Source organism: Alosa alosa, chromosome 9 (genome assembly GCF_017589495.1).
Source record: "Alosa alosa isolate M-15738 ecotype Scorff River chromosome 9, AALO_Geno_1.1, whole genome shotgun sequence".
NCBI classification, from domain to species: Eukaryota; Metazoa; Chordata; class Actinopteri; order Clupeiformes; family Clupeidae; genus Alosa; species Alosa alosa.
The window spans coordinates 33,465,082-33,482,581 of NC_063197.1; the positions used below are offsets into that span (position 1 = coordinate 33,465,082).

The following is a 17,500-nucleotide window of genomic DNA, read 5'->3' on the forward strand; positions in this document are numbered from 1 at the left end:
CGCCACCTTGGCACTCACCACCCTGGCATTAAGGAGAGAGAGAGGGAGAGAGTGAGGAAGCAGAAGTGCTCCACTCTGTACAGCTGCTGCCCGTCTGGAACAGAGAGAGAGGGGGATGAAGAGAAGGGTGTAGGGAGAGAAAGAAAGTGAGAGAGAGGTGCAGAGAAAGAGGAGGAGAGAGGGAGCAGTTGAGGGCTAATACAGAGAAGTTTAGAGATAGATAGAGCGCTCCTCTCTGTTCAGGTTAGATAGATAGAGCGCTCCTCTCTGTACAGATTAGATAGATAGATAGATAGAGCTCCTCTCTGTACAGGTTAGATAGATAGATAGAGCGTTCCTCTCTGTTCAGGTTAGATAGATAGATAGATAGAGTGCTCCTCTCTGTTCAGGATAGACAGATAGAGCGCTCCTCTCTGTACAGGTTAGATAGATAGATAGATAGAGCGCTCCTCTCTGTACAGGTTAGATAGATAGATAGATAGAGCACTCCTCTCTGTTCAGGTTAGATAGATAGAGCGCTCCTCTCTGTTCAGGTTAGATAGATAGATAGATAGATAGATAGAGCGCTCCTCTCTGTACAGGTTAGATAGATAGATAGAGCGTTCCTCTCTGTTCAGGTTAGATAGATAGATAGATAGAGTGCTCCTCTCTGTTCAGGATAGATAGATAGAGCGCTCCTCTCTGTTCAGGTTAGATAGATAGTTAGTTACAGGTATTTGGGTCAGTCGGAAGAGTTCTGCTAGTTACAGGTATTTGGATCAGTCAGAAGAGTTCTGCTAGTTACAGGTATTTGGATCAGTCAGAAGAGTGCTGCTAGTTACAGGTATTTGGGTCAGTCAGGAGAGTGCTGGCTGATTCTGGTGAAGGGGGTTTGTGGGGTCTTTGCCTCCATGCTGGTTTGGACTGGCCCAGTGGTATAAACAGTCTTTAATTCCTCGATCCCGGTATGTTAGCGCGCTTTGAAGGATTACGTCCACTTACAGTACATTGGTGGGGGGTGGGGGAGTGGAGCTCCATGGCAATGACCCATCGCAGCCGTGTTTGGACTGCGCTGTTTGGACAACAAATCTCTGGGTCTCACCAGAGGAGACAGGAAATGCACAGTTTCTGGGTAGCCGTGGAGACAACCCTGGACAGTGGCAGACTGCCACTGGAGGTTGGTGTGTGGGCCTTACAGTTGACTTACAGTTGGCCTGCGTACTCAGTTCAAAGCAGCAGCCAATTCATTACAACCTCATTTATGACAGGCCCAGGTTGTTGGACAGCAAAATAATTTGTAGATTTGTTGTTTTGTTTTTATGGATTATATGGGTTTTTCACTCGAGTTATACTGGCCATGAGCGTCTGGAGGTTATGCTTTGTGTCCAGGCTGAAGAGCCAGTAGAGAGAACGTGCAAAAGAACGATACCTTACGGTCAAAAGAACGATACCTTACGGTCAAAAGAACGAGACCTTACGGTCAGAAACGGGCCGTTTCATTCTCCAGCCTAACTATAGGGTTGTCACTGGACTTGTGAAATAACATCTGAGCATTTTTTGGACTGACCAAAGTTGCGTACCTCCTGTGTTCTCATCACAGACCAAGGTGCAATGCTCTGTTCATCCATTCATTCACCACCAAGTCTCCCAACATGTTTGTCCATTTAGTGATGGCCTTATTTATACGTGTGTCAGAATCATGAATCATCAAAGAAGATGGCACGTAGCTGACCACATGTGGGCAGTCTTCGAACTCCTGATTCCTTGCGGGTGGGGCAGCCGTGACTTACTGGTTAGGGTGTGTGTGTGTCTGTGTGTGTGTGTGTGTGTGTGTGTGTGTCGTGTGTGTGTGTGTGTGTGTGTGTGTGTGTGTGTGTGTGTGTGTGTGTGGGGGGGGTGGGGCAGCCGTGGCCTTCTGGTTAGGGCTTCGGGCTTGTAACCGAAGGGTTGGCGGTTTAATCCCCAACCACTAGGAAAAAAAAAATGGGCGGGTGGGGTTGAGGGCTCTCCATGAAGTGGTTGAGCACACTGCTCTCCCATGCCCACATCCCGCGGCTGAAGTGCCCTTGAGCAAGGCACCTAACCCCTCACTGCTCTCCCATGCCCACATGCCCACATCCACCTCACTGGCCCACACCCACAACTTAAGTGCCCTTGAGCAAGGCACCTAACCCCCACTGCTCTCCCATGCCCACATCCACGGCTGAAGTGCCCTTGAGCAAGGCACCTAACCCCTCACTGCTCTCCCCATGCCCACACCTTAAGTGCCGACAAGGCTGAAGTGCCCTTCACGGCTGAGCTTTGAGCAAGGCACCTAACCCCTCACTGCTCTCCCATGCCCACACCCACGGCTGAAGTGCCCTTGAGCAAGGCACCTAACCCCTCACTGCTCTCCCATGCCCACATCCACGGCTGAAGTGCCCTTGAGCAAAGCACCTAACCCCTCACTGCTCTCCCATGCCCACACCCACGGCTGAAGTGCCCTTGAGCAAAGCACCTAACCCCTCACTGATCCCGGCGAAGTGCCCTTGTAGCAGGCAGCTCACTGCTCGGGTGGGGTGTGTGCTTCACCTCACTGTGTGTTCACTGTGTGCTGAGTGTGTTTCACTAACTCACGGATTGGGTTAAATGCAGAGAACAAATTTCCCTCACGGGATCAAAAGAGTATGTACTGTATACTGTATACTAGGTGCATGGCAGGGTCGTTACTCATCCCGATGGGCGGCATGAGTGTTCATTCAAACAACTGAAAGTATGTTGTTGTGACTGCAGCCTCGCCGCCCGGTCAGCGAGGTCAGTGTTAACTTGGAGGCGAGCTGAGCTGAAGTGAATCTCTGAGAGTAGAGGCTCCCGGTGACTCTTACACAAGCAGCAAGCCTGCACTCAGGAAGTCCACGCAGACTAATAACTCTGCCATCATCACCATGTGTGTTTCCTCACAACTGTCACAGTGTGGGTGACACTGATCTCCTGAGGGAACAGATCTGTGGCATCCACACCATCCCCGACAGACTCAGGGCTGCGACTATTTTTGATTATTTTTGTTGTCGATTAATCTGTTGATTATTTCCTTGATTAATAGATTAGTTGTTTGTCAATGTAATGCCAGAAAATTATGTAAAATGTTGAGCAGTGTGCCTTTCTGTAAAAAAGACTTAAGAACCCGTTGGGTCTTAGAAAGTTACTGTTGTTGTTGTTGTCAGGGAACACACAATCTTTTTACGAGTGCACAGTTTAAACACAGCACTCAGTCAGACACATTTCCACTGGCATTTCATCTGTGCAGCATTGGAAAATCAGTCCCATATCTTTGGAGTCCGCCGGGGGAAAGAATCTGAATGTTGGTTATTCTTCTCTGTCCGGTCTGGAGAGCATGGCTGTCGATTACTGTGTCACTCTGGTGAACTCTCCTCCTGAGGCCCGCAGCCGTCTGTTATGGACGCAACATGTGGAGCGCAAATGTGCTTGCAGACCGCCGTGTGGTGTGAGACGTGTCCACAGCACGTTCATTAACAGGCCATTTCAATCTGCTCATAAACAGGCCATTTCAATCTGCTCATAAACAGGCCAGTTCACTCCTCTCCTGACCGTGGGTGTGTCCGCTCCTTTCAGATAAGAGGACTTTTTAAAGCTCTTGAAGGTACTGTCAGCACTTTTTGTCACATTTAATAAGTATGTCCTTATGATTTGCTAGCAGTCCAGTCGGTGAGTGCACTGGGAAAAAAACTGTCTTTGTCCAGAGCTCTGGCTCCGTGAACTGGACACAAACAAAGTGGAGCGAGCCTGTCTCCCAAACAATAACACGTTTATTCCAGCCAATCACCCACATGGGGGGCCGGAGGGGAGGGGGAGTTTGGTTTGGGGATTGGTGAGTTCAATCTCTGGTGCTTTATTGGTGTTTGGGTCAAATATCAACAGATGTGATGTCACCCAAAACCGCTGGCGGTACCAAAAACTCCAACGCTCAGACTAGAATAATTCAAAAGAGGTTCTGTGTCATTCCTACGTACGGTCTATGCTCGCGTTATGCTTTGAAAGTACATTTCTAAAATGGGCGTGGCAGAATTAGGTGAATACTCACTATCTCTAAAAGAGCCTCCTCTCCTCTCTATCTCCAAAAGTGTCTCCTCCCCTCTCTCCTCCCTGGCTCTGAGAGGGCTTCTTGTGTGTGGTCCTAAATCCTGTGGGATAACCTCGCTGGGCTGTGAGGATCCACCACTCCATCATAAATCCCCCAAAGCTCAGCAGCAGAATTAATCAAAACAGACAAGTTCAAGTTCAAGGCAGAAGTTACAATCCACTGGCCAAATAACCTGAGGAGGATCTGAAATGAAAGAGCTCGCTGTTGTGATCCTGATAATTTCTTATTGGACGCTTTACTAAACACGTTTTAACAACAGTGAAAACAGAAGCAGGGAGGTTTGGGAAGATAGCGTTCATAGATCAAGATATGCTATCTGTTGTTGACGAATGGTCTTATGCTTGCGAATCGCAACATATTTCCCTCACAGCTAACTAAGCTCCCTAACTCTGCCGATTTCTCCTCCAGTGCTTAACAGGTCCTGAGCCTGTTGTTACTAACTCTGCCGATTTCTCCTCCAGTGCTTAAACAGGTCCTGAGCCTGTTGTTACTAACTCTGCCGATTTCTCCTCCAGTGCTTAACAGGTCCTGAGCCTGTTGTTACTAACTCTGCCGATTTCTCCTCCAGTGCTTAACAGGTCCTGAGCCTGTCGTTATTGACTCTGCCCTTTCCTCCAGTGTTTAGGAGGCCTGCCGTTATTGACTCGTTCTGTTTCTCCTTCAGAGGAGTTCCTGTCCAGGCTGGACCAGTATGAGATCGCCATCCCGGTCCGAGTGGGACCTGGCGGGGAGACCCTGGAGTCCGAGGAGCCTCACAGGCGCCAACGGCGCAGTACCCCCCCCAACCCCAACCCCAACCCCAACACTAACAGCAGCCGCGGTGATGCCAGCGAGAGCGGTGTGGAGGACGACGCCGCCGACGCGCAGCTGTACTACCAGCTGGCCACGCAGCACAGCAGCTTCCTCCTGAACCTGACGCTGCAGACGGGGCTGCTGTCGCGCCAGTTCCGCGTGGAGTACTGGAGCCGAGGCCGGCTGGCCTGGAGTCACCCTTACGCACCCAGCTGCCACTACACCGGCCACCTGCAGCATCAGGACCACTCCAGCCAGGTCGCCCTCAGCAACTGTGATGGCCTGGTGAGTCCACTCCTCAGCTTTAGGGGGCGCTGCTAGCATAAGGGCCTGGTGAGTCCACTCCACAGCTTTAGAGGGCGCTGGTGGCATAGGGGCCTGGTGAGTCCACTCCTCAGCTTTAGGGGGCGCTGCTAGCATAAGGGCCTGGAGAGTCCACTCCACAGCTTTAGGGGGCGCTGCTAGCATAGGGGCCTGGTGAGTCCACTCCTCAGCTTTAGGGGGCGCTGCTGGCATAGTGAGTCCACTCCACAGCTCTAGGGGGCGCTGGTATTATAGTGGCTAAGGAGTTCGGTTACTATTTGGTTGCCTGAAAAGTTGTGGGTTCAATTCCCAGCTGCCACCATTGTGCCTTTGGCCCTTGTAATAATTTACAATATCGACTTGATAGTGTTATAAAAGCGTAAGTTTTACAGATTCGGATAGCGCCAGCTGCGTACATCTCAACATGCTTCCCAAGGTTCAAGGCATGGACCCCCTAGAGCAGACACAAGGCCACGGTGGCAATGATGCACTCCCTTTTAATGGGGACTGCTCACTCACACCTGTTTTAGATTAAGAGCCGTGCACACCTGCACCTGTCTGGGGAGCCTCTGTGTGTGTGTGTGTGTGTGTGCGTAGCCTTGCCTGAGTTCGCTTACAGCTGCACACAAGGAGATAATTGCTAATTCAGACGTAACCTTGAGCCCAGTGTTGGCACGTCAGCACTGGTCGAAAGAGGGAAAACAACGTTTTAGTTTGTGTTGTGAAAAAAGAGAAAATGTTTCCCATCAGCGTCTAATAGCAAACAGATCTGTAGATCAAATGTGTCTTTGTGGACACAGCTGTTGGAAACAAAGCACTGATATCTTGTTGCAGTCTGGGAGATATGCACACATGCACAGACCCCCCCCCCCACACACACACACACACACATGCCCAGACCCCCTACACACACACACACACACACACACATACACACACACACAGACAGACACACACACACACACACACACACACACACATAGACAGACAGACAGACACTGACACACACACACACACCACACCACACACACAGACACTGAAACAGGTGTTTTGAATCTTAATGATGGATGTGGTCTGGAATTGCAGCATGCTGTGACATGCCCGGTGCTGTTCAAACCTCCTATCGTGCAAATGCACCTGCGCTAACACTGTCCAAACCTCCTAGCGTGGAAATGCACCTGCGCTAACACTGTCCAAACCTCCTAGCGTGGAAATGCACCTGCGCTAACACAGTCCAAACCTCCTAGCGTGCAAATGTACCTGCGCTAACACTGTCCAAACCTCTTAGCGTGGAAATGCACCTGCGCTAACACAGTCCAAACCTCCTAGCGTGGAAATGCACCTGCGCTAACACTTTCCAAACCTCCTAGCATGGAAATGCACCTGCGCTAACACAGTCCAAACGCGCTAACACAGTCCTAACTTCCTAGCGTGGAAATGCACCTGCGCTAAAACAGTCCAAACCTCCTAGCGTGCAAATGCACCTGCGCTAACACAGTCCAAACCTGCCAGGCTTGGCCACTCTCCATCTGTAATGATAAAATGCAGTAATAATGCTAATAATCATAATACATTTTATAAGTAGAGCAATTTTCTAGCACAAAGTGCTTTACAGAAAGAAAGACAAACAAGCAAATAATAATACTAATACTAATAAAAAATAATACTAAATGAAATAATACTAATAAAAATGATAATAAATAAAAGAGTTATTTAGGTAACTACATGCACTTGATCTGCACGCCGGAACTTGGTCAGTAGGTACTTGTGATGCTTCCTCCCCTTCGCCCCCCGTTACACACAGAATGCTTACACTGGCATTTTAATCCGTTTGCACTAATTACGAGTGGTTTGGTGTAATAGCATAGGTAAATACGCTGAGGATTAAACATGCTCACCAAGGCATTAATAACGTCTATGGATAATTACTGGTGGTCAGAACAGCATATCTTAATTCTGCCAGAGGGAACTACGGGGGCATCACTAAACGTATAACAGGATTACGTGCTCCTGGACCTGTGGAGTCTAGTGCAGACAGGCCTGGAGGAAACACGGCGCTTTCGACTGCACCGGTGTCCCAGCCAAAGAGGCCGAGGAGGAAGTTGGGGGTGTTTGGGGGAAGGGGGGTCTCCTTGTCTCTCTCGGAAAACGCCCTTGAAGCACCAAGCAGCTTGCAGATGGCAGACGTGACCTGGATTGCAGTTCTGGCCCGCACTGGGGTACCCACCTGGCTGGTGTATGTGCGTCTGTATGTGTGTGTGTGTGTGTGTGTGTGTGTGTGTGTGTGTGTGTGTGTGTGTTTTGGTCAGCCCAGTGTATGAGGGCTGATCTGATTGTCTCGTTGAGTATAGAAATGTCCAAAGGCCCCAGGAGGGGCTCAGGAGGTCCAGCTGAAGAGGCCTCCAGCTGGGACATACACACACACACACACACACACACACACACACATATATACCCACACACACACACTAAACTGGGACACACACACAGACACACACACACACACACTATGCTGGGACACACACACACATATACACACACACACACACACATACACACACACACACACACACTATGCTGGAACACTATGCTGGGACACTATGTTTTCTGACAGTTTCATACCCATCAGGGGCTCACACACACATACACACACACACACACACACACACATGCACACACACACACACACACACGCATACACACACATACACACACACACACACACACACACACACACACACACACACACACATACACACACACGCATACATATACACACACACACACACACAAACTACACACATACAGACACACACACACACTCCCCAACGCTCCTGTAATCGTCTTTGCTATGGCCTCCTCCAGAGAGGGGTGATCGTGGCTGGGGGTGAGGAGTTCCTCATCGAGCCCCTTGGTTCCCCGGAGAACCTCACAAGCATCGAGGGCCGCGAGGGGCGTCCCCACGTGGTCTACAAGAGGTCGTCGCTGAGACACCAGTACCTGGACCAGTCATGTGGCGTCATCGGTACGTACGAGATGCTACGCAACACTTGGAATGGAGCTTTTCTGAATTGCTTTCAGAATTTCATTCAAATTTTCCCACCATAGGCAAATAAAATCGGTCAAGGTTACATTCTATATCATATTACTATCTATACTCTACTACAACATTCTATAGTGTGACATTCTACACATTCTACACATCGTTCTGCACCATACATACAACATTCTACACATTCTACACATCGTTCTGCACCATACGTACAATATTCTACACATCGTTCTGCACCATACGTACAACATTCTACACATTCTACACATCGTTCTGCACCATACGTACAATATTCTACCCATCGTTCTGCACCATACGTACAACATTCTACACATTCTACACATCGTTCTGCACCATACGTACAACATTCTACACATTCTACACATCGTTCTGCACCATACATACAATATTCTACAGACACATGTACAGTGGCGTACAAAACGGTTGGACCTACTGTAGCGGTTATTAGTCTTAGATCCGTAGACGGCTCTCTGTAACGTCCCTATAAAGGGGGACTCATGCTTGTTGAGGAGTGTGCGTGTGTGTCCATCTGTGTGTGTGTGCGTGCGCGTGAGTGCGCGTGTGTGAGTGTGTGTGTGTGTATGCGCGTGTGTGTGTGTGCGTGTGTGTGTCCGTCTGTGTGTGTGTGTGTGTGTGTGTGTGTGTGTGTGTGTGTGCGGTGCGGGCGCGGTGTGTGCCGCAGTGCGTGCATGCGCGCAGTACGCGCCAGCAAGCGCATGTGTGTCCGCCTGTGTGTGTGTGTATGTGCGCAGATGAGTGCGCCGCGGACAGCGTGTGTGTGTGTGTGCGCGTGCGTGTGTGTGTGCATGTTGAAGAGTTTAACATGACACCGTGCTTGACCTGTAGATGAGAAGCCAGGAAGATCGCTATGGGTGGTGGCAAGACGCTGAAGAGCTCGGCAATCAGATGGCTCGGGTCAGCTTCCGTGGGCAAAGCCGGGTGAGTCGCCACCACGGAGACGCTAGTCGTATCGACAAGATGATGGTCGGTTACCATGGCCGCAGGGACATCGAGCAGTACATCTTGGCCGTGATGAATGTTGTAAGTTTCACATGCAGTTAAATCACAGCAGAAATTCTGTACAAGCTCAAAACAGTTTGTACATGGACGTATCCACTGTATAGATTAGATATTAAGTCTCAGATTAGATATTAAGTCTCATAGTTGAAGTATGTATTCTTGATGTTTTAAGATTTTGATTACTGTAAACAGGCTTTGTGTTCTTGATGTTATTGTCTGCAGTATTTATTTCCATGTGGTGGCGAAACAGACGGATATCAAACAGTAGCCTACTGCTTCACCTCTGCACCACAGTGACCCCCACAGGCCCAGATGTGCCCCCTGCCCTTTAAGAGACTGGTCTTTTCTTGTGCCCCCTGCCCTTTAAGACTGGTCTCGATGTGCCCCCTGCCCTTTAAGAGACTAGTCTTTTCTTGTGCCCCCTGCCCTTTAAGACTGGTCTTTTCTTGTGCCCCCTGCCTTTTAAGACTGGTCTTTTCTTGTTTCCCTGGAGGTCAGGTTGCCAAACTCTTCCATGATTCTAGCCTGGGGAACGCTGTGAATATTGTAGTTACTCGGCTCATCCTGCTGATGGAGGACCAGGTATGTTGACACTTTGAGTCGAGTTTATTCTTCAAAACCAGCTACAGGACAGATGTGGTCTCCAGGTTATCAAAATCAGCTACAGGACAGGTGTGGTATCCAGGTTCGCAAAACTAGCTACATTACAGGTGTGGTATCCAGGTTAGCAAAACTAGCTACAGTACAGGTGTGGTATCCAGGTTAGCAAAACTAACTACAGTACAGGTGTGGTATCCAGGTTATCAAAACTAGCTACAGTACAGGTGTGGTATCCAGGTTATAAAAACCAGCTACAGAACAGGTGTGGTATCCAGGTTCGCAAAACTAGTTACATTACAGGTGTGGTATCCAGGTTAGCAAAACTAGCTACATTACAGGTGTGGTATCCAGGTTATTAAAACTAGCTACAGTACAGGTGTGGTATCCAGGTTATCATAACCAGCTACAGTACAGGTGTGGTATCCAGGTTATCAGTGGGCTATGTGCTCCCTGGGACTGAACCCATGATCTTAGCATTAGGTGTACATATGCTAGCTGAACCCACTTTAGCGTTATGTGTTGATATACTAGCTGGGATTGAACCCACTTTAGCAGTAAGTGTAGATATGCTAGCTGGAACTGAACACAGTTTAGCGTTATGTGTTGATAAACTAGCTGGGATTGAACCCACTTTAGCATTAGGTGTTGATATACTGTACTAGCTAGGATTGAAGTAGTTTAGCATAACATGGACATATTAACTGGGTTTGAACCCACTTTAACGTTAGCATATTTGCCAGGAAGCAGGAGCACAGAAGATTCTTATCTGTCCAGCCTCAACACAGGCTATATACACACACAGGCTATACACACACACAGGCTATACACACACAGGTAGCATACGCTTCACCTGCTTCGCCAGTGTAGAGAGATTGACTATTTCTCTAGAGTGGTTGACTGTTTCTAAAGCGGTTGCTTGTTTCTCTAGAGTAGAGCGGTTGATTTTCTCTAGAGCGGTTGACTGTTTCTCTAGAGGAGAGCAGTTGACTGTTTCTAAAGAGTGGTTGATTTTCTCTAGAATGGTTGACTGTTTCTCTAGAGAGCGGTCGACTGTTTCTCTATTAGAGAGCGGTTGAAAGGTCCTGTCTGGGTAGCCTGGGCCCCTCGCCGGATGAGCGCTGCAGCTGTACCCTGCTGTGGGAAACGGACTCTGCCATGTAATTCATGTAATATTGCAGTGAGTTCAGGGTGGGGGGGGCTGCATAGCTGATGCAGCAGTAACGCTAATGACTGGGAATTATTGAGAATTATTTTACATTTACCATCTGTAATTTGTTCCAGAACTGTGCTGTCTGCTAAATGAGGCAATAGCTATGCCTGGTACTGCTAGCTGTTTTTCCACAGCGAGATAAAAACAGTTCTACAAGCAGATTTGCCCACAGCTGAGAGAGGACCCCAAAGCCCAGCCAACAGAACAAAAGCTGAGGCTTTGGCAGCGACTGAGGAGGCTAGAATAGACGAGGAGAGGAGAGAGGAGATGAGAGGAGAGGGGAGGAGAGAGGAGAGGAGGGGAGAGGAGGGGAGCAGAGGGGAGAGGAGAGAAAAGAGGAAGAGAGGAGAGAATAGGGAGGGAGAGGAAAGAAGAGGAGAGTGGAGAGGAGATGAGAGGAGGTGAGGAGAGTGGGGAGGAGAGAGGAGAGGAGGGGAGAGGAGGAGGGGAGAGGAGAGGAGGGAGAGGGGTGGGGGGAGACGGCTGTGTTAAGGATTGAATCCCAGCTACAGCCAATCAGGAGCTTTTCCTCCTCACTGACGCTGTCTGCAACCAATCAAAAGCTTTTCCCCCTCACTGACGCTGTCTGCAACCAATCAAAAGCATGTCCTCCTGGCTGACGCTGTCTGTTATAGCAGGCTGTTTGGCATTCAAGCTGGCCTTGTGTCTTGCCTTTACCCACAATGCACCTGGCTCCAGCTCTGTGGCCAGAGTCAGATTCTAGCAAATTGGTTAATGTCCTAACTAGGATGAATGAGTTGAGAAAGGCTAGGTCACTTTTCATTGTTTCAGCGCAGGCAAATCCAGAAAAAAATGTCCAGAAAGAAATGTCCAACAGCCCTTCAGGTAGGGCTTGAACGAGACCGTGCAATGCGAGACCACACTGACCAGTAACTGAATAACTGTTTGTTATATGAGTGGAAGGACAGGGATCAGAGTAATTACTGCGTTGTGATGTTTCTGAACTTTAACTCATGTTGACCATATGTTCCTCCGCTGATGTGTGTGTGCTCATGTTGACCATATGTTCCTCCGCTGATGTGTATGTGTGTGTGTACATGTTGACCTCGTGTTCCTCCGCTGATGTGTGTGTGTGTGCTCATGTTGACCTCATGTTCCTCCACTGATGTGTGTGTGTGTGCTCATGTTGACCTCGTGTTCCTCCGCTGATGTGTGTGTGCTGTGTTCATGTTGACCTTGTGTACCTACGCTGATGTGTGTGTGTGTGCTCATGTTGACCTCATGTTCCTCCGCTGATGTGTGTGTGTGCTCATGTTGACCTCGTGTTCCTCCGCTGATGTGTGTGTGCTGTGTTCATGTTGACCTTGTGTACCTACGCTGATGTGTGTGTGTGTGCTCATGTTGACCTCATGTTCCTCCGCTGATGTGTGTGTGTGTGCTCACGTTGACCTCGTGTTCCTCCACTGATGTGTGTGTGCTCATGTTGACCTTGTGTTCCTCCGCTGATGTGTGTGTGCTCATGTTGACCTTTTGTTCCTCCGCTGATGTGTGTGTGTCACTGGGTTTGCGTCTTCTCCTCCTGCCAGCCCACCTTAGAGGTCAACCACCACGCGGGGAAGTCCTTGGACAGCTTCTGTAAGTGGCAGAAGTCCATACTGCACCGCAACGGCAACGGCAACGCCATCCCTGATAACGGCATCGCACACCACGACACCGCCGTGCTAATCACGAGGTGACCGCAGCTCACTCACACACACACACACACACACACACACACACACACACACACACACACACACACAATAATTGGCACATTACACACACACACACACACATGTCGTCACGTCACACACACACACACACACGCACACACACAAATAAGCACACACACTTATAACATTTACCATGACTCATGTCATGTGCACACACACGCATGCACATACACACTTGTAATCCTAAAAAGGCTTCCTTGTGACTCATGCAATGAACACTCTAAAACACACCTGTATATTTTCTCATGAGTGATAAAACACACACACACACACATTGTTAGTGTCTGTGAATTCGGTTTATGCGGAACGTCAGAAGGTTACACCGAAAAACAGGTCTAATCACATCCGTTTATGTGGTAACATTGATTCTGATGCTGATTCAGCGATCGTCAACTTGGTAATACCGGTACTGTTAACCTGCTTTTTAAATTTCCTTTTATCGTCTGTATGTTATTGTTTTGTACAAAAGCATGCAAAGGCCCTTTTTGTCAACCATCAACACTGATTTGAGTGTCCAACTATATAGCTATGCACCTACATTTGCTTATTTATCGCTATTTTTTTTTATGTGTGTGTGTGTGTGTGTGTGTGTGCTTGTGTGTGTTTGTGTGTGTGTGTGTGTGTGTGTGTGTGTGGCGTACATGATGGATGCTGTGGGGCACATGCTCACTGATAAATGATTTTATTGGATCTGCAGGTATGACATCTGCATCTACAAGAACAAGCCATGTGGGACATTAGGTATGATGTTATATATATATATCCATATAAAGACTGTTTAATGTTCTTTAGTAGAGGGGATGTGTGTGTGTGTGTGTGTGTGTTTGTGTGTGTTTCTGTGACATACATACATGTCCATTAAAAGACCGGTTTAACGTTCCTTTAGCAGAGATGCCCTGTGTGTGTGCGTTTGTGTGCGTTTCTGTGATCCGAGGAGAGGATCTCTGGGGATGTGTGTTGTGTGTGTGTTCTCTGACGTGTGTGTGTGTGTGTGTGTGTTGGTCAGACCGACCAGCAGGTGGGATGTGTGTGTGCTGTCTGACGTGTGTGTGTATGTGTGCGTACCTGATCCTGTGTGTGTGTGTGTGTGTGTGTGCTCAGTCAGGTCCGGTCCGCCAGGGTGGGATGTGTGTGTGTGTGTGACGACGGTGGTGTGTCTCGGTCAGGTCCGGCTCCAGCAGGTGGATGTGTGTGTGCTCCTGAAGTGTGTGTGTGTGTGTCCTCCGACCTGTGTGTGTGCGTGTGTATCCGACGCGCCTGTGTGTGTGTGTGTGTTGGTCAGGTCTGGCTCCAGTAGGTGGGATGTGTGTGTGTCTGACGTGTGTGTGTGTGTGTGTGTGTTGGTCAGGTCTGGCTCCAGTAGGTGGGATGTGTGTGTGTGTGCTCTGACGTGTGTGTGTGTCAGTCAGGTCTAGCTCCAGTAGGTGGGATGTGTGTGTGTGCTCTGAAGTGTGTGTGTGTGTGTGTGTGTGCTCTCTGACTTGTTTGTGTGTGTGTGTGTGTGTGTGTGTGTGTGGTGTGTGTGTGTGTGTGTCGGTCAGGTCTGGCTCCAGTAGGCGGGATGTGTGAGCCGGAGCGGAGCTGCAGTATTAATGAGGACATTGGCCTGGCCACCGCCTTCACCATCGCACACGAGATAGGACACACGCACAGACACACACACACACACACACACACACACACACACAGACACACACACAAACAACACACACACAATAATAATACCACACAGGACATACACACACACACACACACAAACAAACACACACACACACACAGGACAATAATAATACACACACACACACACAGGACACAATAATAACACACACAATACTATTGGGACATACACACAATACACACACACACACACACAAGCACACACGTGAGGACACACGCACACAGACACACACACACACACGCACAAGAGATAGGACACACGTGAGGTCACACACATACACGCGAGATACGACACACGTGAGGACACACTCGCACATACACACACACACACACACACACACACACACACACACAGGACACACACACACACACACACACACGCACAGGACACACACACACACACACACACACACACACACACACACACAAGCACACACGTGAGGACACACGCACACAGACACACACACACACACGCACAAGAGATAGGACACACGTGAGGTCACACACATACACACACAAGATAGGACACACGTGAGGACACACACACACACACACACACACAAGATAGGACACATGTGAGGACACACACGCACACACACACAAACACACGAGATAGGACACACGTGAGGACACACACACACACACACACACACACACACACACACACAAGATAGGGATACACGTGGAGGGACACACACACACACAAACACACGATAGGACAATACATGAAGACACACACACACACACACACACCTTCACGCATTACCTCTCCACTCTCTCTCACACACACACACACACATACACACACGCACACACACACACCCAATCATTCTCACCCTCCACTCTCTCTCTCTCTCACTCTCTCTGTCACTCACTCACTCTAACCCCCTTACTGTATCTATCTAACTCTCTCTGTCTCTCTCTCTCTCCTACACACACACAGACACACACACACACAGACACACACACACACACAGACACATACACACAGACACACACACACAGACACACAGATTTCAAGATGTATTTAGAGTAAAAGTGTCCTCTCCGTCTCCGATGTGGTCAGGTTTGGGATGAATCAATTTACGGCGTGGGGAACGCGGCGTTCCCCGCGAGAGTCAGAGACGCCGCTGATGGCCGTATTATCACCATGAAGACCAACCCCTTCGTGTGGTCTGCCTGCAGCCGCGATTACATCACCAACTTCCTGAGTAAGACTCGCATTTCCCTCAATCCCTTAATCAATCACACATTCAGTTTATCATTTAACAGTTATTCAGTTATTCAATCAGTCCACCAATCAACTGCACAGTTATCTATCCGGTGACTCAATCAGCCGTGATTTGACTAAAGTTTTGTGTGTGCGTTGTTGTTGTGTATGTTCGCTGTGCTTGGTGTGTGTTGCAGCTCAGGCGTGTGTGTGTGTGTGTGTGCTCTGACGTGTGTGTGTATGAACTTGTGTTGCTGTACTTGGTGTGTGTTGCAGCTCAGGCGTGTGTGTGTGTGTGTGTGCTCTGACGTGTGTGTGTGTGTGTATGAACTTGTGTTGCTGTGCTTGGTGTGTGTTGCAGCTCAGGCGTGTATATGTGTGTGTGCTCTGACGTGTGTGTGTATGAACTTGTGTTGCTGTGCTTGGTGTGTGTTGCAGCTCAGGCGTGTGTGTGCTCTGACGTGTGTGTGTATGAACTTGTGTTGCTGTGGTGTGTGTTGCAGCTCAGGCGTGTGTGTGTGTGTGTGTGTGTGTGTGTGTGTGTGTGTGGTTTTGACGTGTGTTGCTGTGGTGTGTGTTGCAGCTCAGGCATGGGCTCGTGCCTAAACAACATCCCCCCCAAGCAGGAATTTGTGTACCCGTCCACCGCACCTGGGCAGGTGTACGATGCGGACGAGCAGTGTCGCTTCCAGTACGGAGTCAAGTCTCGCCAGTGCAAATACGGGGTACTCCACCACCGCACCTCTCGTGCCTCTCACTCACACACACACACACACACACATGAACACACACACACTCACACACACATGCACACACGCACACACACGCACACGCACACACACACACACATGCACACACACACACACACACATGTATTACGCAATTAATAATAATACATGCATAAAATGCATACACACATGCACACACACACACACACACACACACACGCAATAACACACACATTATCATTACGCACACACACACACACACACACACACAATACTCACAATAATAATAATTATATTATGCACACATGTATTATTACATTACGCACACATGCACACACATTACGTATCATGTGCACACACACACATAATATCATCATTTATGTATCATCATTAATTATCTCCTCATTATAATAATATTACGCACACACACACGCACATGCACATGTAAAATTACATTACCACACTCATACACAATATTACGGTGGGCGAGAGGTCGCAAAAGAGTTTGGCTAAAAGAGTTGCTATGAGAATAATTTTGTTTACAACTGGACTATTAAAATACCAAAGGCTAATGTTTTCTCCATATAATACCGTAGAAAAAAAACGGACTGTCAATGCTATTGAACAGAAGTAGCCGTGATAGGCTGCTACTCTCGCTGCACAAAAATAAACATTGGCGCGCGATGTATGTTGTAATCTACTAGTGATCACGCGATTACTTGCTCTGCTGCAGCCAGGGGCTTCCCCGCGATACACCTCCGGGAATGTATCAGTCTTCAATGCGTGATTTCGGTGTTTTTTTTCCCCCATAAGTAATTTTAAATACTGACATTATGTCAATTCTGCACATTGTTAAAACAACAATCAATGATATTAATTTTAGACCATATATATCGCCATTGCATATATCGATGAAGAAGGTTGTTATATCATCAATAATATTTGCACATGCACACATTATAGACACACATTATTATGTGGAAATATTGAATGAGTTAGACATTAGGTCATCAATTGTCATAATAATACACTAC

The 17,500-nt window shown here is 48.4% G+C and overlaps 1 protein-coding gene across 1 annotated transcript in view; it reads left to right on the forward strand.

Annotated features, from left to right (window-relative positions):
- Positions 1–17,500, forward strand: part of adamts10 (ADAM metallopeptidase with thrombospondin type 1 motif, 10) — a 58,948-nt gene that overhangs the window by 4,385 nt on the left and 37,063 nt on the right. The window contains 11 exon segments of the mRNA XM_048252927.1: positions 4,785–5,197; positions 8,081–8,240; positions 9,135–9,157; positions 9,159–9,329; positions 9,807–9,890; positions 12,666–12,811; positions 13,549–13,592; positions 14,393–14,498; positions 15,595–15,665; positions 15,668–15,737; positions 16,319–16,463. Coding sequence (XP_048108884.1) covers positions 4,785–5,197; positions 8,081–8,240; positions 9,135–9,157; positions 9,159–9,329; positions 9,807–9,890; positions 12,666–12,811; positions 13,549–13,592; positions 14,393–14,498; positions 15,595–15,665; positions 15,668–15,737; positions 16,319–16,463 — 1,433 coding nt within the window.